This window comes from Photinus pyralis, unplaced genomic scaffold, assembly GCF_008802855.1.
Source record: "Photinus pyralis isolate 1611_PpyrPB1 unplaced genomic scaffold, Ppyr1.3 Ppyr1.4_LG1, whole genome shotgun sequence".
Classification (NCBI taxonomy): Eukaryota; Metazoa; Arthropoda; class Insecta; order Coleoptera; family Lampyridae; genus Photinus; species Photinus pyralis.
The window spans coordinates 40,277,887-40,299,697 of NW_022170249.1; the positions used below are offsets into that span (position 1 = coordinate 40,277,887).

Consider the following 21,811-nt stretch of genomic DNA (forward strand, 5'->3'; position numbering starts at 1 on the left):
CCTATCCATGACTCATGACTCATGAGCATTTGAATCAGCAGTAATATCCTAAAATTTAATCAGCCATTTTTAAGCACACGGGATATTCGGCATGGATATTTCCCAGAATAAATACCTATTCACAGCGGTTTTAGTATTCGCGAAGCAATTTGCACCAAAACTGGACATCGCGGAAGAGAAGTGCATTCGAAATTAGCACATTAGGAGACATTTTCGATTTTCGTATCTAAGCAACCGCAAGTTTGTGGTCGTCTAATAGGCAAAATCCCTGGTAAAATCAGAAGCGATACAATTTTAACACATTTTTAACCGCGGTAAAATTTTGACGTTTGCGAATTAATTGTTGAAGTATAGACATGTAACCAAATCAATTCTAATTCTTTTACTACATGCAGGAAATAATATGTAAAATATCGTGATCTGTAGCCGTTGCGAGGCCCCGCTCCCTGCGTTAATCCGTACAAGAGTGAGTTATTTCACGTTAACAAAGTGCCAACGCCAATTCAGAAATGGCGTAAGAATCGTAGCAATTTTGCTAGGCATCTTGTTACGCTAACCAAACAAAACGGCTACCAGAATACCAATTTTTGTTAGACGTAGCAAATTTGCTCAGTTAACAAACAAAACGCTTAACAAGTGGCACGAGAATAAACCTGAATCATTGTTTAATTTCGCAATTTTTCCCTAATTTGACCATCTTTGTAGCTTCTATGGTTTGCGAGATTTCCATGATAGACAACCATATCTTGGACACAGTGTATAGCTGTAGCGGTAGCGCCAGACTGCACCTCGCATGCTTCACAATAACACCTACAAGAAACATTTTTGTTAATGTCCGTGAATATGTTAATAAAACACGTGAAATGTGTAAAATTCATTTGTTTGTATTTGTATGATCTTTTAAAATTAATTCACAACACTCGATTGGGGCTATTATTATAATTGTACAGTGGTGATCGCAGGGGTGAATGCTAAGACTGAAGTAAACCTTCCATTAAACTTCCCTCTATCTAACTAAATGGACGTGTTTCTCCAATTTTTGCCAAAATTACAAATTGCAATCGGTTTGAAAGCTCTGTAGCTATTAGTTTTTTTTCCGAACATGTTTCGACGTATTGGAGGAGTTATGTTTTTCATTAACCTACTTAGTGAAATTTAATGATAATCAATCATCACGACCACAAGGTGAACGTAAGTTTGTGTATTTCACTTTGATCAAAAGTTGAATAACTTCGAGTACCGAAAAAACATTCCAAAATATAACCAGGTGTCAAATTCTTGACAGAATAGCTTCCTAGCTGAAACCAAAAATTGCCAACATATGTTTTTTTACGCATGCATTTTGTTTGCTTTTATTAGAGGGACCTACCATCCAAATTTCGTTAAAATTGCTCCATAAATAAGAAAGTTGGATGTTGCACATGCGCAACTCGATTTTTTGCGCATGTATTTTGTTTTCTTTTATTAGGAGGACCTACCATCCAAATTTCGTTTTAACTGTTCCATAAATAAGAAAATTGCATTTCTGCAAATGCGCAAAAATCGTGTTGCGCATGAATTTTGTTTGCTTTTATTAAAGGGACTTACCATAGAAATTTCGTTTAAATTGCTTCAGAAACAAGATCGTTGCGTTTTGCACATATGCAACACAATTTTTTGACTTTGACAATTTTTTTCTCCGTTTTTTGATAATATAACCCGGCCCAATTTTTTGTAGGTTGTACACAGGAAAATAAGGTCTTCCAAATAATAGAATAAAAATTTTAGGTTGCTATTTGAAAAAAAAAGTTCGATGCCGTTACGGCGCTCCAAAATTTTTTTTCAAAAATCCGGCCCGTTATTTTTCTGTTCGGTATGCCTAAAACATATATACAAAATTTCAACAAAATCCGTCGAGCCGTTTTCTCAGAAAATTGCCAACAAACGTGCGTACGTACGTACGTACATACAGACGGAAAAAAATTTTATTCTTTAAAAGTTGCTTAAAATGGTCTAAAACGTCGACATTTGATGAAATTTTTAAATGTTCAAAAAACGGCTATCGCAATAGCTACCTAGCACATGCTAGGAAGCTAAAAATGATACTCAATACAGTATGTACTTCTTTTATGGGCCATATATAAAATAAAGTAAAATAAAAATAAAATAGCAGCAGAAAAAATAAAAACAAAATCGGTAAATTTCCGTTTTTCTGGCAATCTTCGGAATTAATCGGAATTTTCTTGTTTTTTCTTTACAGCATGATAATAATTGTTTAATTTCGCAATTTTTCCCTAATTTGACCATCTTCGTAGCTTCTATGGTTTGCGAGATTTCCATGTATAGCTGTAGCGGTAGCGCCAGACTGCACCTCGCATTCTTCACAATAACACCTACAAGAAACATTTTTGTTAATGTCCGTGAATATTTTAATAAAAAACGTGAAATGTGTAAAATTGATTTATTTGTATTTGTATTGATCTTTTAAAATTAATTCACAACACTCGATTAGGGCTACATATTATAATTGTACAGTGGTGATCGCTGGGGTGCAGGGGTGAATGCTAAGACTGAAGTAAACCTTCCATTAAACTTCCCTCTATGTCTATCTAACTAAATGGACGTTTTTCCAATTTTTGCCAAAATTAAAAATAGTAATTGGTTTGAACGCTCTGTAGCTATTCGTTTTTTTTTCCCCGAACATGTTTCGACGTATTGGAGGAGTTATATGTTTTTCATTAACCTACTTACTGCAATTTAATGATGATCAATCATCACGACCACAAGGTGAACGTAAGTTTGTGTATTTCACTTTGATCAAAAATTGAATAACTTCGAGTACCGAAAAAACATTCCAAAATATAATAATAATAATAATAATACGAATAAATTTTCATTATGTACCAATATTTTACATTCAAAATTGGATAGCATCTTGGTGAATCACACAGCCTCCCTAGAAATGAATTTGATAGTTACTGAACCGCGATGGCTTCTTATATAAATAAATTCCTCTATAAACCAAATCTAAATGCGTATCGAGATAGAAAATAACATTTGACATCAATATCTAATGGAAGTGAATTTAAAAACCGCATTATTGCGTTTTGTCCCACTGCTCGAATGATGCAAAAATAAAATACAGTTTTATTGTGCAGCAAAAAATTTGACAGCCGCAGCAGACTGGTATATAAAAGGAGCCAGCCTTGACTGAACGAGTACTATTTTTTACTTATAAAGTTCAAGTGCAAGGTCAAAACTGCACCTTACGTCCGCCTTACATCCTTGTCGCGAATTTTGCATATGTTTCGTTTTTCTTCGTTTTAATGTTACTTGCGTTTTTATTGATTGATTATACAGTGAAACAATTATTAGTAATTACATCTCGAGATACCTTTATGGAGAATAATGAACATGGAATTTCACACATTTTTCTGATGAAGGTTAATGGTTATTATGTGCAATCGTTGCTTATAACTTATAAGCGGAATTTACATCGGAGCATACATTGCACATATTAGTTATCTGATTTGATCGACTTTTACAGCACTCATGTTGTTCTAGTACTCGTATCTGGTTAATTACGGTTCCATGTTAACGTTATGCCATTGACAAATATACTTTTTTTGCGTTTCTTCTTGGGGTGCTGAATGGTTATTGTCCAATAAAAAAGTGCATTAGCACAATCATAGCCTTCCTTAAAAACTTGGCGTATACAGAACGGTCCATAAGTATTTGTCCGGATAAGGCTCTCAGATTTTTCTACCTCAAAAGATCCGCGGTAGATAATGGAACATGACCCCTGAAAAAACATCACCACATACCATGAAAGCAATTTCAATTATCAAGGAAATACTCATCATGAGAAGTTACCGGAATCGCTGTAGGGATTGGTGACATGTCGTGCCGGAAATTAATGTTGTTGTACCATTTGTCCCAACCTCCTCACTTGGTCTTGTAGGCAAAGGAAGGCGTCACTTAGGATGATAATCCTAATGCAGTGACTAGCGAGGTCGAATTACCTTCAGGATAACCATAATGTAAATCCAGGTTACGGACGACGCAATGTAAGAGAGAGTGTTTTGGCTCCACTAGTGGGGTCGTATGATGTTTTCTTACGAAAGTCGCTATCGCACACATTCTATTCAAAACGCAGGGGAAACCGAAATGGATAGAAAAAATTTCTTCTTCTTATTAATTATTTATGAAAATGATAATTTTTCTACCTACACGTAAGAGCTTTTCGCAACATGCAAACTTTCCAAAAGTAAATAGTAACTTTTTTGATTAAAATAACAAATTAGAATTTAATATACTCGTATATACGGGTACGATTTTTTATAAGGTTATGTCAAGGGATAAACTGAAGTTTACGATCCTTTGAAAGCAAGTGTTCTGCATTTGTTGAAATTTTACGATATTTGTAACAACGCTGTGGTAAGTTAATTTTTTCCATGCTAAATCCCATTACTTTTCTATTCTTTGGGGTAGGAACCAGCATGCTCTCATCTAAATCGGAGCGTACACAGCTCTGAAGGTTCGCTAAGGAAGCCAAGGCACCGTATACAGTACCTATTTCAACAATGGTTTCAGATTAGGTACAAGTCTTGTTAACGTAAATTATTAAAAAATGGCTACACCTCGCTTGCATTATTTTCTTTGCTGAAAAACGCAAGTCGCTTTGTCTTTCCCACGTACGCGTAATAATTTAGCTCATAGTTGAACACCCCGTTTATGTCAAAACCTAATCGATTTGATCAAAGTTGAATTGCAAATGGAACAAACCCCTTCACAAAATTGTTTCAAGAGCAGTCTAGTTTTTAACATTATTTTACATTTTGCAAGTATTTATTAGGGTTATAATTAAATCCAGCTTTCGAATTTATCTCAGGGGAGTCTGTTAAAAATAGGTTTAAATGTACCACCCCATACGTGGCAACATTTGATAGTGAACTTTAATTAAACATGGTGGAATTAAATTAGAAACTAACGAATGAATATGACTGTACCAGCCTTGTCGTAACTTACGATATCGGAAATGGTTTTGGATTAATGCCAATATATGAATGTATTCTGGGAAAAATTAAATTTATGCTCCGCTATGAATTATGTTAGTTTACATATTGTCGTTTTCTTTCAAAGCGTCAAGATTACATAGTTATACAAGTACGACAAAAAATGGTCATTGTAAGTTGTTGCAGTTAATTCGGAAGGCCACGCATTAGCAAATTTGGATTAGTGTGCTCTGTGGTGAGGTATGTACGTACGTAATCTCTTACTACTTTTGGCGAGCTCACATTACACACTTGTTTTATTATTCCTAGGTAATTGGGCGCGAAAGAGTTAGTGGGTGATTCAGACTGAAAAACAAAATTTTATTGTTTGTAACTATCTCGCTGTGACCATCTCTTCGCCATGAATAAACGAATTCGTTGATCATTTGTCTACACAACACTACATTGTCCTAAAAATATTTACTGTTGCGACCTTGAAATTCGTCTAGACAGCGTGGCCCATGCGCTGACTTCATCCTGTGTTTTGATTGATCTGTGGCCAACCACCACACACACACGCCTGGTCATTAATTTAATGCCGTAGACAGTGCATATCGATCTACCTGTACGGGATAATTTGTATTTAAGAAAAAACAACGTATAATTAACATCCCCCTTGCTAGACGCATTCTAGTCGGTAGACAGCGGCAGTTAAAATGCTCGCTAATTAACCGTAGTGCCCCTAATAATCCGCGCCGATAATCTCCGTCGAGGACTAGTCAGATTGAAAAAAATCTTCAAGGACAGGGGAAAATGGGGCAATTATCGTTAATTCCATTTCCGCCATTCGATTCATTAGCATTTTAAATTGGTTAAAATTGAATGCAGGCATTACCTACTTATTATTTATCTTTTTTCAATTTGTTTCCAGGTATCCATGATGACGGACACGGGGTCGACAAGTGATGTCACCGCCAGTGGAATAACGCATATTAAAAAAGAAATGGATTCTAGCTTTCCGGAATGTTCACCGTCGAATAGTGAAATGTACTCGCCAACTACTACGACAATGATACACGACAGTGGGGTATGTAAATTACGATTTCCGGAACACACACACTTAAATCTGTAAAAAGACATTCGAATTTTGTGTATGACAGTCACGTTTCGACTAATCTTGGTATTTCTATCGCCTAATACCTTCGGGAATTCCATTCATCTGAAGGTTGAGATCTTAGAACTGAGATCTTGCCCAAGCTAAATACTTTTTGCGCATTTTATGAAAGTTAAACAGGGTGTTATAAAACCAAGTATTAAAAAAAATTGGATCGGAAATCAAACGAAATATTTTGTTAAACACATTGCTTTATGTTCAAAATTACTTAAAAATGTTATATTACAAATAACCACTCGGCTTGCCCCAATTTACAATAGACTCACATTTACTGGGTTCACAAACACACATCTAAAAATGTTACAAATCGGGGAAGAAGTCGTAATCGGTTGTCATACCACTAACGCCCTTCACCTATTCAGCGTTGAGGTTGCAGTTGACTGGTCGATGTTTAGTTTCCTTGTTTGATAGTCGGTGCCCTCTGCGGTAGTATTATTTCACTACTCGCTTCTACACGGAGAATTCGAAAAAAGAAAATACTTTCGCGGGCTCCCGTTACACCTAACAGCCAACTTGGTTCCTAAATAACAATTTCAATATCTTTTTGGCAAAATCCAGTACTGATTGTCTTCAGATCTACGGATGAGAATTGTATTGAATAGTTAGTAGTAGTTTCCAAAGTCAATTTATACATGCTTTGTCTCTTTTTGGCATGGTATCTGATAAGATGAGTAGCGCGTTTAGCGTATTTTATTTGAAAATTAATTTTACCTTTCATGGGATTCTAATTAAAGGTCTCGACAAAAAGAACTTTTCTACCAACTACTGCCCTTCTTTCTTACCCGTTTTCAAAAGAAGGAGGGTCACTTGTTTCATCCTTCATGGTACTCTAACGAAAGGAATTAATTTACAAATTAATGTACAAAACATAACTTTAACTTTTAATCAATATAAATTACAGGAAGCGACCAGCACAAAATTTCTAGGTTTACATATAGATGCACATTTGAATTGGCAAGTACATTGTACTAATATAGTCAATAAGTTAAATAGAACTAATTATTTATTTAGAAACTTACGTACTATATTTACACTACCACAATTAATTCCGATCTACCCCGCATCAGTAGCTTCTATCATTCGTTACGGAATTTGTTTATGGGGACCATCCCCTTATTCTCGTTGCGTCTTTCTCTCTCAAAAGAGAATTATCCGAACACTTGCAAATATTCGCAAATTTGATTCTTGTCGAGGATTCTTAAAAAAACATAAAATTCTCACTCTAACAGGATTGTATATATTTGAAATCTGTCAATATATTTATGTCAACTCTAACAAGATGGTTAAAAGTAAGGATATACATCAATACAATATCCGAGGTAATGATAATCTTCGACCACATTTCACTAAGACAAAAATTGGAATCAATTCACCTTCCAATCTGGGAATTAAGATCTATAACCATTTACCTCACATAATACGTAACTGTAGGCAATTATCAATCTTTAAAGAAAAATTATATTTGTTTCTAGTTGACAAATGTCACTATGATATAAGTGAATATCTTACTGTTTAATGTAACTTGTTTGTCGCTATTTAATGTAATTTGTTTTTTACCTATATAATACTTAATGTACCTACTCGTAATTTAAATATTTGTTGACAATTTCCACACAAACTAGTTTGTCTATGGAATAAAATACTATTATTATTATGGTCGGTGTTTCTTGTGAGAACTCAGGTCTAGCCTGGCATGGATTATCTGATAAGATTGGAGATAGTAATTCGTACTTACCAACATACCTATTGATGGGCACAATAGCCAACGCTATCAGGAAAGAGAAAAACAAAAAAAAAAAAATCATTATAATAATTCCTGTAATTTTATTAAATGGAGTTTATTGTGTAAGTGTTTCTTTGGCTTTGCGTTTGGGTTGAATACGAGTGGGTTGTTAACGTGGTGTGTTTCTGTGAAGAAGGAGTTTTGTGTTTTTTAATTGTATTTATGGTGTTTCTTTTTCTGAGGTCGTGGGATTGCTAATGTATAAGGTTTCTACGACAAAGGAAGTAACTGTTGCGTTACTACCAACTACTGCGCCGGGTAGTATTATTATTATTTCGGTGTTTCTTGTGAGAACTCAGGTCTAGCCTGGTTAACTAATCGCACGGATTAAAATCAAGTAAAAGAAGTTATGTAGGGGTACATTGGACATCTAGGGATAATGTAATTCGTACTTACCAACATACCTATTGATGGGCACAATAGCCAACGCTATCAGGAAAGAGGAAAACAAAACAAAACAAAAAAATCATTATAATAATTCCTGTAATTTTATAAAATGAAGTTTATTGTGTAAATGTTTCTTTGGCTTTGCGTTTGGGTTGAATACGAGTGGGTTGTGATAACGTGGTGTGTTTCTGTGAAGAAGGAGTTTTGTGTTTTTTATTATTATTATTATTATTATTATTATTTCTACCAACCATAGTCCTTCTCCTTGACCCTGTGACACGGTTTAACCCAATGACCCAGGTGACCCAGTGACCTAGTCCAACTCTGCCCCTGACTATTTAAATCTATTCCGTCAGGAGAAAAAAATGACACATCAGCCAATGATATAACAGATTTCCAGAAGGTAGAAGAAGGGGAATGGGATCGAGACTTGGCTTCTTGAAACAAAATCTTGTGACCGTTTTGAAGAGCATCTTCAGCAACAGCGGACTACGATGACTTCAAACAGGTCGTTCGCGCTCGGAAATTCACGTGCTCACTGACCCACCAACCTACAAAATCACGAACAGGGAATGCGATACACGTTTTTGCAAGATATGGGTTTGAATTTGTCTTTGGTGCTGGGTAATATCTCAGACATCCCTTTTTAAGAAGATCTTAGAAGAAAGAGGGTCTCTACGTCATCATTCCTCGCTATCCCACGTCCAAAATCGAACAAGAGGTTCAGCTTCTATTAGGTCGTCCGCGCTCCCCAAGGATGTCCAACGTCGTCTCATCCCTAGCGACCCCAAACTGCCAAGGTTGTATGGTAACTCACAAACAAGAAATCCCTTTTCGTCTCATAGTCGGCATGCTCAATTCGCCGCCAGTTAGTGGCGCTAGGTGAGAAGAACTAGGAAAACTTACCCCACACTACTTGGGGGTGGCGTCAGCTCTTAAAATTTTGACGCTATCTGAAGCTATGTGAGCAGAACACAAATTGTCAAAATTTAACACGAAATAAACTGGTGGCAATATAAAAAATGGCCCCCCACACTATTGGGGGGCTGACAATCATAACGATTGAATTTGGAAGTGATAGGAGGCGATGGTGGTGTTGGCGTAAACATAGGACCCCGGCCCCTAGTCGAGGTTTTTTCCAAAATTTTAAACAATGCTAGCTAAACTAAAAATGGCGCTAGCAGACCCCAGGCAGTAGAACACAAAACTTATTGACTAAAAGACAACATGGGTGGTGGTGTCTATAGAGACAGTGTGGTCATACGGTGGTGTTATTTTGTATTGGTAGTTGGGGGAGATTGGTAGAAATTAACCTGGAACCAAGGTTATGAATTTATTTTGCTGCAAACAACAGCCTTATTGTAATTGCAACCATAGCAAAATCTACTAATTCGATTAAACCAATGATAAATTGGAAAAAACATGGCCGACATGGAGCACATGACCACACTGTCTTTATACAGTCACTGTAGTCAGAGCAGCCTGCCCAGTTAAAAATAAAGATCAAAAATAAACAAATAAATACCCATAGACGGATTGTTTTGTACAAGTGCTATGCAAAAAATACTCCAATTTGTAGTTAGGGTACTCATTCATTTCTGGAAAAGTTCTGCACTCATTTCCGAGACTTTCACTGCATCATCATTTTTGGCTAAACGAGACGAAACTGTTAGGTCTCGTTCATCCAAAAATGATGAGGCTGTGAAAGTCTCGTAAACGAATGCAGAACTTCCCAATTTACGAAATAACTTATGAATCATTGTATAAAAATGCCACAAAACTTCTTAGTGTTATATTTTTAAAAGGAATGCTGCTATGGTCGATAAACTGATAATATAAAGACGCATTGTGTTGTTGATCCTTGTCGTGTCTCGTCGTTACCGACCTCAGCAAATTGTAATTGCTGACATATAAGCAAGCGATATAAATGCCAGCCATTCACGGGAACATTAAGAGTATGAGAAGGAAGTAGGGATTGTAATTTCTGATGTAACGTAACGTAACACATTATTAAATATTAATTGAAGATGAACAGACCTAAAAGGGCGACAAGGGCTAGTTTGGTGTTGTACGAAAGTGAAAGCTCGGATTTTTCCGATTTTTCCAGTGGCAGTGACGAGTTATACATACCAGAAAATGTAGGTGCGAGAAAATCAATCTCGATAAATCGTCCCAACAATTCTCCTTCATTTCAAACACAAAGTACAGGGATATCCGGAGTTTCTAGTCCACAAACGTTTTGCATTGAAGCTCAAATGCAGGTATGATCTAATAATAATTACAAATGCAGTGCTAACGAATTGTCTTGAATATCAGTGCCCTTTTCAATTTTGTAAAGACGTACGGCAGACCCTTAGCAATCGCCTGACTGACTGTAGGAGTTTTTACATATTGTAATTTTGGTGATTTTTAACAATTGCCCATTTTACTGTAGAGACTATTCAAAATTCTCTGAAAGAGATACGAAGTGGATGAAATGGAAGCAAAGTTGCGCAATTTGGAGACGCATCTTTCCCTTATTTATTATCGATTTATTTTTAATTTTTTTGTAACTATTTGAAAACAAATGACATTTTCTCATTGCAACTTGGGGGATGGGGAGGGGGGGGGGGCGTGTAAACACCACTCAGATCGCATAAGGATCATGCCAAATTTGAAACATTAGAAATTTCGTTTCTTTAATAAAAAGGCTAAAACATGAAAACGTTGAGTACAAAAATTGCACGAGTGGCATCCTGTGGATGAGAGTGTGACAATTCTGCGAACCTGTAATACGCACATTACAACCAAATTATGTACCATACTTTTCCTACGACCTCGGTGAACTTCAAAATGAAAATAAGGCAAAACTCAAAACGACGTCTTTTGACATATGTAAATAATTATCAGTATCACCTTCCAAACGTACTTGATCTATTGTAATTTTTGTCATTACGCACGGGTATAGGTAATGGGACTATATCATGCGTCTAAATTATACGTTATGACCTCATTTTCAGGGAGATCGTAGTAAAAACCATTTATTGATTGCTATTATCTACGGACAATTGTGTAATTAATGTAATTAACTCAAAAAATTAACTTACAGATTGATTTTGCGACCGAGTCTGGGAATCAATACGAAGCAAAGTTACGATCATCCAGCAGCCCAGAAAGACAATATTGTTCATCGACCACCCAACCGCATACCGAATCTGGCATCAGTTCAATAGAAGTGAGTACACTACATATAATTTGTGTTTTTACTTGTTTATCATGCCGAATCTACTTTTCGATCCCTTTCAGAATGGCATGAAAGAAGAAGATTCGCCACGTAGATTATGTCTTGTTTGCGGAGATGTTGCATCTGGATTTCATTATGGTGTGGCCTCCTGCGAAGCATGTAAAGCATTTTTTAAACGGACAATACAAGGTTAGTACACTCTACATTGTTTTTTCATTTTTGCTATTATCATTCACATGATTTTTTTGTTTATCACATGCCAATCTTGTTAGTTTTTTTTTAAATATTTTTGTGTCAACAGTGTCTTCTTTATTTCTCAAAAAATAGTATAATTTGAAAAGACACCTTTTGTGATAAATCTGTTAGTAAACTATACACTATACAGGGTGGTGACTTGCGTAACGCTTCATAGTGATTTCAATGTAAAATTCATAACATGCGATTATTGGCTCCCCAAATTATTTTAGAGCAAAAATGTATGAAGGTTTTTTGTAGAAAAAAATTGTTTACGTCAATCAACCCTATTAGTTTAAAATTTTTTGCAAAATAAAGACGGAAAATTGGAAAAATAAAACCCCTTTTTCAATAATAATCTGTGATGCTATGGAATTTTATAATACAAGAACTAGGCCAATATCCGTCAGGAGCCATGGAATGTCTGCTATAAAACAAATCAAATTCTATCAAAAAGTATTATAGAACAGCGAATTCAACATAAAGAAAGACCAAATTACTAAAAACGGTTTCCTAATATAACAATTTACAATAACTGCAATACAGTAACTAAGTCGATCATAAAAGCCATTTCGAACTGCTGCTATTGATAACTAGATATCTTTTTGTGTTAGAAAATTCCATGGCATCACAGATTATTGAAAAATTGAGGGTTTTATTTTTCCAATTTTCCGTCGTTATTATGCAAAAAATTGAAAACTAATGCGGTTGATTGACGTAAAAAATTTTTTTCTACAAAAAACCTTAATACATTTTTGCTCTAAAATAATTTGGGGAGCCAATAATCGCATGTTATGAATTTTACATTGAAATCCCTATGATGCGTTACGCAAGTCACCACCCTGTATAGATGTGCTACAGAACTCTAAAAGCGGGAGTGTGCCATAAGAAAAAGGTGCAAACAGTTTGAAATTTCAATAGTACACTTATGGATTTTGCATTTTTGGATTTGACAGACAATTTTACACCTGATACGGTTGTTTTCAGTAATTTATACAAAATGTAAAAAGTATTCAATTTTATTTTTACTCTATTAAACCGGAAGTGAAAGGAAAATTAAAGAGTTGAGTCTAGTTATACAGTCCAGACGTTAATAACCCTCCCCTTTCTTCTGTATGGGAAACTGTTTAAGATATCCACTTCAAATTTGGGGTAGAGGGGCATGGTGACTAATGTATACTTCTTGACATCAAATTTGACAGTTCTAACTTCCAAGGGTATTTTGAGTTTTTTTAATGATATATGATTTTGAAGGATTTTCAGCCACAGTACGTCTCCCGAGTTTGAAGTCTCCACTGTAACCCCATCCAAGATGGCCTTTCATCAAAGTGTATTGTTTCTAAAATTTTTATTTATTTTTTTAAATTTATTTATGCCTTTATTTTTGAGTGGACAGGGTTTCAGCCAAGGTTGCTCTACCAATCCAACCCACTATACATTTACAAATATCTATGCTCGAATCCGGATTCGAACGAGGGACCCTTAGTACCACAGTCCAGATTGAACTGAACTACACTACACGAGCCAGCAAAAAATACCTACTTTTAAGAGGACGTTTGGTGTGTTTCATATACAAATTAAAGTCTAAAAATTGGTGCATATCAGTTGTGCAGGAAAAAAAATTAAAATTAAATTTATGGTCATGACATAAATAATTTCACCCCATCTTACCTGGGGTTTCAGTGGAGATTTGAACGCTCTGGAGATGAACTACGGATCGAGACTTTCAAAATGACCCTCTCTATTTAAAAAGTGACCCAGTAGCCATTTTGGAAGTTGAAACTATCAATTGTATGTCAAGATGTGGTATTTTATACCTTACTCACCCCCTTCTTCCCCAAGTTCAAATCGTACTTCAAACCGTTTCCCGGCGAGGGGGGAGGCGTCCGCACTGTATGGAGTATTATACAGTATAATACTGTTTACGCAGGATCATGGATATCATTTTTTAAATTTTTAACATTCATTAAAAACAGTGCTTCAGTCATTTTATATGCAAGTAACGCAATTTATTTATGCATTTAATCAAGACTTAGATTTTCGTTCTATGAATGTTTTGGACAGTATAAATGTTGTCTTTAAAGTGAGCACAAGTGTAAAAGGATTTAGCAGCGTTATGTTGGCAAAAAGTTTGGCGTTATTGCTCCTGTGAGCTTTGATTGCGCCAACTTTTTCGCCGTTCTATTATAGCAGCTCTCACCCTTTCTTTATCTCCCTTTAAATCAATGTTGGGGAAATTTTAAGAGGATGAGTCTAATGCACTCCCTCATCATTATTCATTAGAAAGCATTTGTTTTGGAAATTGTTACTCTTAGATAAACATTTAGTTTAGTTAGTTACTTAAGTAATTATTGATGTGAGCAATTTGCTATAGAGGGGGTAATTTTTATTGCAGGTAATATCGAATACACCTGTCCTGCAAATGGAGAATGCGAAATAAATAAAAGGAGAAGAAAAGCCTGTCAAGCATGCCGATTTCGCAAGTGTCTACGATCCGGCATGTTAAAAGAAGGCGTAAGACTGGACCGGGTGCGAGGGGGTAGGCAAAAATATAGGCGTAATCCCGAGATGCCCTACCAAATTCAGGTGATATCCACACAAAGGCCATCCGTATCACTGGACGGTTCGTTCTTCTCAACCTGCAATTGTAAATGGTTTCAAATTTTTTGTTTTAGATATCAAAATGTTGGAAGTATTAGCACAATGCGAACCAGACTTATTAGATATAAATACGACGTTAGAAAATATGAAAAACCGATCACTGTCCATTTTGAGCGACCTATACGACAGAGAACTGGTCGGTATAATTGGCTGGGCGAAACAGATACCCGGCTTCACGGAGTTGTCTCTCAATGATCAGATGCGACTATTACAGAGTACTTGGGCGGAAATTCTCACGTTGACTCTCGCACATAGAAGTTTGCAATTATTAGGATTAGGTAGACTGAAATTTGCGACGGATTTCACTTTGGATGAACGTCAGTCGCGTGATTGTGGAGCAGCTGATTTATATTTTACGGTAAGTTGTCGACGGTGCGCGCATGTCGTTCGTTTGTTATTAATTTCTTTTGTAGTGTTGTCATGTCGTGGAAAGGTTAGACAACATTAGCATTTTAAAAGAAGAGTACTATCTATTAAAAGCGTTAATTTTAGCCAATTCTGATGTACAATTGGTCGAATCTAATGCTTTAAAGAAATTTAGAGATTCTATTTTAGTTGCATTATCGGATACTGTTTCTATATTAAGGTAAGAATCCATCACTATTAAAAAAAACTTGTTTTGCTCTCATTGCATTTGATAAGCGATGTATACTTATTCAAAATCGTCATATTTTAGAATAAATTCGTTAATATTTTGAGGTACCAATTTCTACTAGAAGGATTTATTTTGAGAATTTTTTATAAATGTGCGATAATTTTAACAAAAATCCTTACATTATCAACAAAACGAGGCTGATGGGGAGGATAAATCCCAAGATTGGGAGATGAATTGATCTTCATCTTTTTTACGTTATTTATTTATTGTACAATGAGAAAATATTACATGCATCAGTCATTTAAGTATACTTGACAAAATGCTGCAATCACCAGATATTTAAAAAACAAATTTAGGGCTTGGGGGGGGGGAGCGACAAGTAATCTGGGGATGTAGTGGCTATGTGCAAGTACCCTGCATTAACCGAATAGTTGTAACTCACCTGAATATATACTGTTGGAAAAATTTTTGTTTTACATGGATGAAAATTGAAGGAAACCAAAAAATTCGTTTTACTTATAAAGATATTGCAAAAAAAATCATTTTTTCCTAACATTTCAGCAGATACAGAAAAATAAACACTTCCTCATTGTGCAGTTTAGAACACTACAAGACACAGTTTAGAGATTTTCAACACAACGTTTTGCTTTGGAGAAATTATCAACATTATTTTTTACATGGCCTATAAAAAAAATACACATTGTATTGAGTAGCATTCTTTATTACAAATACAACGATATACCAAGTTGGAAAGTGTTCGTTTCAACAGGATGGGGCACCCGCACACAATGCTCTAATCGTGCGAGAATAACTATTAGAAAAATTGGGGTGGTATTTAGGGAGTCCTTAAATCATAATATATATTATCTTTTTTTGTTACCAAAAAAATAGTCAACATTATCTTTACCATAGCTCACTTAAAAAATAAAAAGAGGTGCTATGGATGACTATAACTTCCCCGAAAAATGCGTTGTTTTTTATCATTTCTCATTGAAACTTTCAATTTTGACATTTGACGAATATGAACCACGACCTTCAACAAGCTATTACTCCGTTCGTATTACTTATCCATTCAGGGTCCCGGGACCTATTTTTAAGGAAACATTTTTCGTCCCTGAGAAGGGATGGTATCCATTCCAAGGGTAAAAGCAACACAGCTGCACAGAGTCAACTTTGAAGAAAAGGGTAAGTAGATCCTAAATCCAAATTTTTATTAGAATCGGTGCTATTTGGCAAAATGATATAGGAAAGTGATCACATTTTTAGCTGAGATGAAAAACGCACAGTAATAGAAACTGCAACTGCTACCGCTAAGATTTTTATAAATATATTTTGATGAAAATTTCTAAGATTTTTAAGATTCCTAGAAAACTTTTCAGGAAAAAAAAACATAGTTTTGAAATTTGCCCAAAATGTTCTTTGGACCTTCCTCTTCCTCTTGAACATATCCAAGAACATTGTTTTGTCCAACCTGATGCCCTGTATTTGCAGCTGTTTTATAAAGTTCTTGAAGACCTGTTGTCACATATACACTGTGTCCAAGATAAGGATGGCTATCATGGGGATCTCTGAAACCATAGAAGATACGACGGTCAAATTAGGGAAAAGTTGCGTAATCAAACAGTTATGATCAAGCTTTATAGAGAACTAGAAAATTCCGATTACTCCCGCTGATATGCCATAAACACTGAAATTTGCCGATTTGATTTTTATTTTTTTCTGATGTTATTTGAACATATACAAAAAAATAGAAAACACTTTCCCATTGCCATTGTCTACAAGACAGCCTTGAGAGATGTTCAATACAACGTTTCGTTTCGGACAAATCATCATCAACTTAAATTTTTATCTGGCTCTTAAAAAAACAAAAGTTGGAAACTCTTGCTTTCAACAGGATGGTGCACCCGTACACAGCACTCTAATCGTGCGAGAATACCTATCGGACAAATTTCCTTGCAATTAAAATCCGATAGGTATTCTGGCACGATTAGAGCATTGTGCACGGGTGCACCATTCTGTTGAAACCAACAGTTTCCAACGTTTGCTTTTTTGTGTGTGAAATATATTGTTCGATTAGTATTAAAAAATGCTACACTCAATACAGTACTTTTTTGTGCTAGGTAGCTATTGCGATAGCCGTTTTTTGAACATTTCAAAATTTCATCAAATGTCGACGTTTTAGACCATTTTAAGCAACTTTTAAAGAATAAAATTTTTTTCCGTCTGTATGTACGTACGTACGTTTGTTGGCAAATTTCTGAGAAAACGGCTCGACGGATTTTGTTAAAATTTTGTATATATGTTTTAGGCATACCGAACAGAAAAATAACGGGCCGGATTTTTGAAAAAAAATTTTGGAGCGCAGTAACGGCATCGAACTTTTTTTTTTCAAATAGCAACCTAAAATTTTTATTCTATTATTTGGAAGACCTTATTTTCCTGTGTACAACCTACAAAAAATTGGGCCGGGTTATATTATCAAAAAACGGAGAAAAAAATTGTCAAAGTCAAAAAATTGTGTTGCATATGTGCAAAACGCAACGATCTTGTTTCTGAAGCAATTTAAACGAAATGTCTATGGTAAGTCCCTTTAATAAAAGCAAACAAAATTCATGCGCAAAAATCGTGTTGCGCATGCGCAGAAATGCCATTTTCTTATTTATGGAACAATTAAAACGAAATTTGGATGGTAGGTCCTCCTAATAAAAGAAAACAAAATGCATGCGCAAAAAATCGAGTTGCGCATGTGCAACACCCAACTTTCTTATTTATGGAGCAATTTTAACGAAAATTGGATGGTAGGTCCCTCTAATAAAAGCAAACAAAATGCATGCGCAAAAATCGTGTTGCGCATGCGCAGAAATGCAATTTTTTTATTTATGGAACAATTTTAACGAAATTTAGATGGTAGGTCCTCCTAATAAAAGAAAACAAAATGCATGCGCAAAAATCGTGTTGCGCATGCGCAGAAATGCAACTTTCTTATTTATGGAACAATTTTAACGAAATTTAGATGGTAGGTCCTTTTAATAAAAGCTAACAAAATGCATGCGCAAAAAATCGAGTTGCGCATGTGCAACATTCAACTTTCTTATTTATGGAGCAATTTTAACGAAAATTGGATGGTAGGTCCCTCTAATAAAAGCAAACAAAATGCATGCGCAAAAATCGTGTTGCGCATGCGCAGAAATCGTGTTGCGCATGCGCAGAAATGCAACTTTCTTATTTATGGAACAATTTTAACGAAATTTAGATGGTAGGTCCTTTTAATAAAAGCTAACAAAATGCATGCGCAAAAAATAGTGTTGCGCATGTGCAGCATCCAACTTTCTTATTTATGGAGCAATTTTAACGAAATTTGCATGGTAGGTCCCTCTAATAAAAGCAAACAAAATGCATGCGTAAAAAAACATATGTTGGCAATTTTTGGTTTCAGCTAGGAAGCTATTCTGTCAAGAATTTGACACCTGGTTTTGTGTGTTACGCCTATTTCTTTTGTTTCATTGTGTCATTATTCATTAATTGTTAAGTATGTTTATTCTATATATTCTTGTAAAACAATTTTGTGTTCATATAACAAGCTTAAATATGTTTCTAATTTAAATTTTGTTTCATTTTTTTTTACTAAACCTTTGCCCCTGATTTGGCAGCTATTGCTTTTTTTGTCTGCCTCATAGATTGTTATGGAAATTATTAAAAAGTCTCTAAATATTGGAGGCAAACGAGAAACTGACTACTAATATTAGAAACAAGTTTTGAAATTGAACAAAATATTAACAAAAAACGATAGTTGTAGTAGAGAATGGGAATTTTAAGAGAACCTATTTGCGTAGAGAAAGAATTATTATATTACAAAAAAGAAATGAAATTGACATCTTTGATCTTATTTTTGCTCTATCGTTTTCTCCACTTAAAAATAATTTTGATTCCTTCCTTATCTATTTTTTCTTCCTTTTTTTTAATTTTCAAAGTGCTCTTTGGAAATTGAAAATTATAACATTGACCAAGTAAAATATAATTATCAAAAACGTAATGGCACGGATCGAGGAGAAGTAGCATAAAATACGAAAAAGAAACGTACCAATAAAAGGCGTGTAATTTGAATTATCGCAGCGCGGTATAAAGTACACAAACACAAAATGTTTATTTAACCGACTCTTTCCGTCAAGAAAAGCTACGAATACTATTAGACAAAGAAGCGGAAATTTGATTTCTTAAACTATCGTTTGCTGAATGGCATGATACTTCAAACGGTTGAGGTGGCAACTAATACGAAATAAGTTTACATTTACGCCGGAGAAGAGGCGTAAAATCGTGCAATTAGATCTTCATTTATTATAAGAAATCCGTCTCTTTAAAAGGCGGAAGTTTGCCACTCCTACGTACTAATTATACGCGTGTACCTTTTCGGAAATAATCGAGAAATATAAAAGCGAAATACAATCAATTTTCGGTTTCCCAGCAGCCGTTCATTTTACGCTTCGCAGCAGTGAAGTGAATAAACAAATCGCAAGACAAGAAGGAAGTTCTACACTAAACAACTTTACTTTGTTTGCCGAAGAAGGTAATTCAAAAGCCTGATAAAACACGTACAAGATTTTCAGTCTCTACAGAAGTCAAAATTCCGAAATTAGTGTTGATTAAGCTGCAATGCTCTTTAACTCAAAGGAAATACGCACACCATTATCCCTTGTCTGATTGACTTACATCACTATGCAATGAACGGGAACTGGTGTAATTCAGGAACCTGTAATTAATGGATTCGTGTGCTAATAAAAATAATTGATTGCTTTCTATTCACAGTCCAATGGGTGTTCAAGGTTTCCTATGAATTTTAAACATAGTTTGTGGCTCTGACCCCTACAATATTTTGAACATACGTTCACGCGGTGAAAGATCGAAAAGAAAATATTAAACGCCTTTCCAGGTACTGAAAGAACCTACCTTCACATTCGTCCGCCTATCTTCATGTGTGTAAGTTTCAATCTGTTCAACATCTGTGTCCATTACACTGCTACTGCTAAATTTGATTTAAACATTGGCGATTTTTATTTTTCTTATATAAGCTTCCGGTGTAATTTTTTGTTAGGTCACGCTTCAAAACTAACTCTTTCGTGGCTTGACGCTTAATGTCTCCGACCCAACCTGTTTCTGCCTCGACGCTTTCGCGGTCTAATGCACTACGGCTATCTCTCATAGACACAAACTGCCCCCAACCATGGATGCCACTAGAATTTGATGCCTTTCACCAACCCCATCTCTAGAAATGCAATTTGCTTTGTTCATTTTGTATACTCTTTCTCTTGCAGACGATGGCCGACAGTCACTCTCTTGCGCTTTTGGGCATCCCTTATAATTAGCACCCATCCCTCCACATAGAGCACATGTAGCGGTACTATTAGGTAGGTTTGAATGGCACAATATGAACTATTAGGGTTTTTTCCTTCGTTCTTCTTTCTTCATCTGTACAGTATTTTATCTGAGAAGTGAACAAAATTGAGGTTAAGAATGAAGTAGCGATATTTGAAAATTGTTTGTTTTAAAGTTCTTGTATATACTAGCCGGGTTTTGTCATTTTGTTGCTAATAAGCATGTCACAATGTTGATTTTATGGTCTTCCGAGTGATTCCACCTTCTTACTGTACATCTTGATTCTTGAGTCTCTCACTGTTTATATAAGTTCCAATTTAACCTTTTTATTCAACATTGAGATTATCAAATTTACCGTAAATGAAACACAGCACACGTCCACATCATATAGATCGAGAAGACATGGTTCTGAATGTGCAATTTGTTCTTTTCAATGTTCAACCGTAGCCATCCTGGTAGTGCTCCTAAAGTATTCATGAACGACCGTTTTGATGTAGATTGTAATGCGTGGCCGCTTTAGCCATTTACATAAATTTATTGTCAAAATCGTATTTTGGTCAGCATTTACACATGTGCCGCTTTATAGCGAACAGAAACAAAAATGCGTCTAGAAGCAAAAGATAACAACGGTGTATCTTTAATAAAAGATGTCTGGGTTTTTTATCCTTCGAGATAAACGAGCAATAGTTAGACCGTGTATGCTCGAATTTTAGAGGGGAGACGAGGTTGAACTTTAAAAGAGTACGCTCGTGATGGTTTCGGTGTGAGAATTTCGCATACTCACGATATTTTTTGGATTTGGATTTTATTTTGAGTGGAAAATTCCAACCAAGTGCCTCAATTTCATTTTTAAGAACGCGCCGTTAAGAAAGGTTTTATGAATAATTTGGTGACCAAGTGAGTTACCTACAGGTACAATTTTACGTTAAAATTCGGTAGCTAGCTTAATTTGTGGCAATCCATGATAAAAATTTACGTAAGGGAACATTTTCGAGTGGGAGACACGCGCTCTTCACGTAGAACCGGAATTAAATGTACTGAATTTTTAAAAAAACTTACGGAAGCGGCTAGATAAAAGCTGTTTGGCAGCAAGGTTGTTAAAACATTTGTGTAGCGCTTTGTGCGATAAATACTAATTTGTACACAACGCCATTGGGCAGGAAATTTAAGAACAATTAATTGGTGGATTTATTCACACCATAAAATTGAGCAGAATTTAATATTAACACTTGGAGTTTAATTCTAGTGCATAATAATCGCGTATTATTTTCACGAATTAGTAGCTGGTTTGTTGGAGTTTACAAAACGTATGGAGATTTCTGCTTAGAATTCACCACGAAGTGAACGTCATCAGGGTACTACTTCCATATCTTTAAAGGAAGCAGCATTTTTCAGGATAGAGAGGATCTGA

At 35.4% G+C, this 21,811-nt stretch overlaps 1 protein-coding gene across 2 annotated transcripts in view; it reads left to right on the forward strand.

The window, feature by feature from the left end:
- Positions 1–15,040, forward strand: part of LOC116182458 (steroid hormone receptor ERR2-like) — a 33,104-nt gene extending 18,064 nt beyond the window's left edge. Inside the window, exons 2-8 of one of the 2 annotated variants that reach the window (XM_031503001.1) lie at positions 5,905–6,060; positions 11,406–11,531; positions 11,603–11,729; positions 14,170–14,397; positions 14,450–14,793; positions 14,849–14,868; positions 14,928–15,022. In XM_031503001.1, coding sequence (XP_031358861.1) covers positions 5,905–6,060; positions 11,406–11,531; positions 11,603–11,729; positions 14,170–14,397; positions 14,450–14,793; positions 14,849–14,868; positions 14,928–14,937 — 1,011 coding nt within the window. In that variant the 3' untranslated portion in view covers positions 14,938–15,022. Of the gene's footprint in view, positions 1–5,904; positions 6,061–11,405; positions 11,532–11,602; positions 11,730–14,169; positions 14,398–14,449; positions 14,794–14,848 lie in introns of both variants that reach the window. The other variant, XM_031502995.1, reaches the window with a different exon arrangement.
- Positions 15,041–21,811: the final 6,771 nt, after the last annotated feature.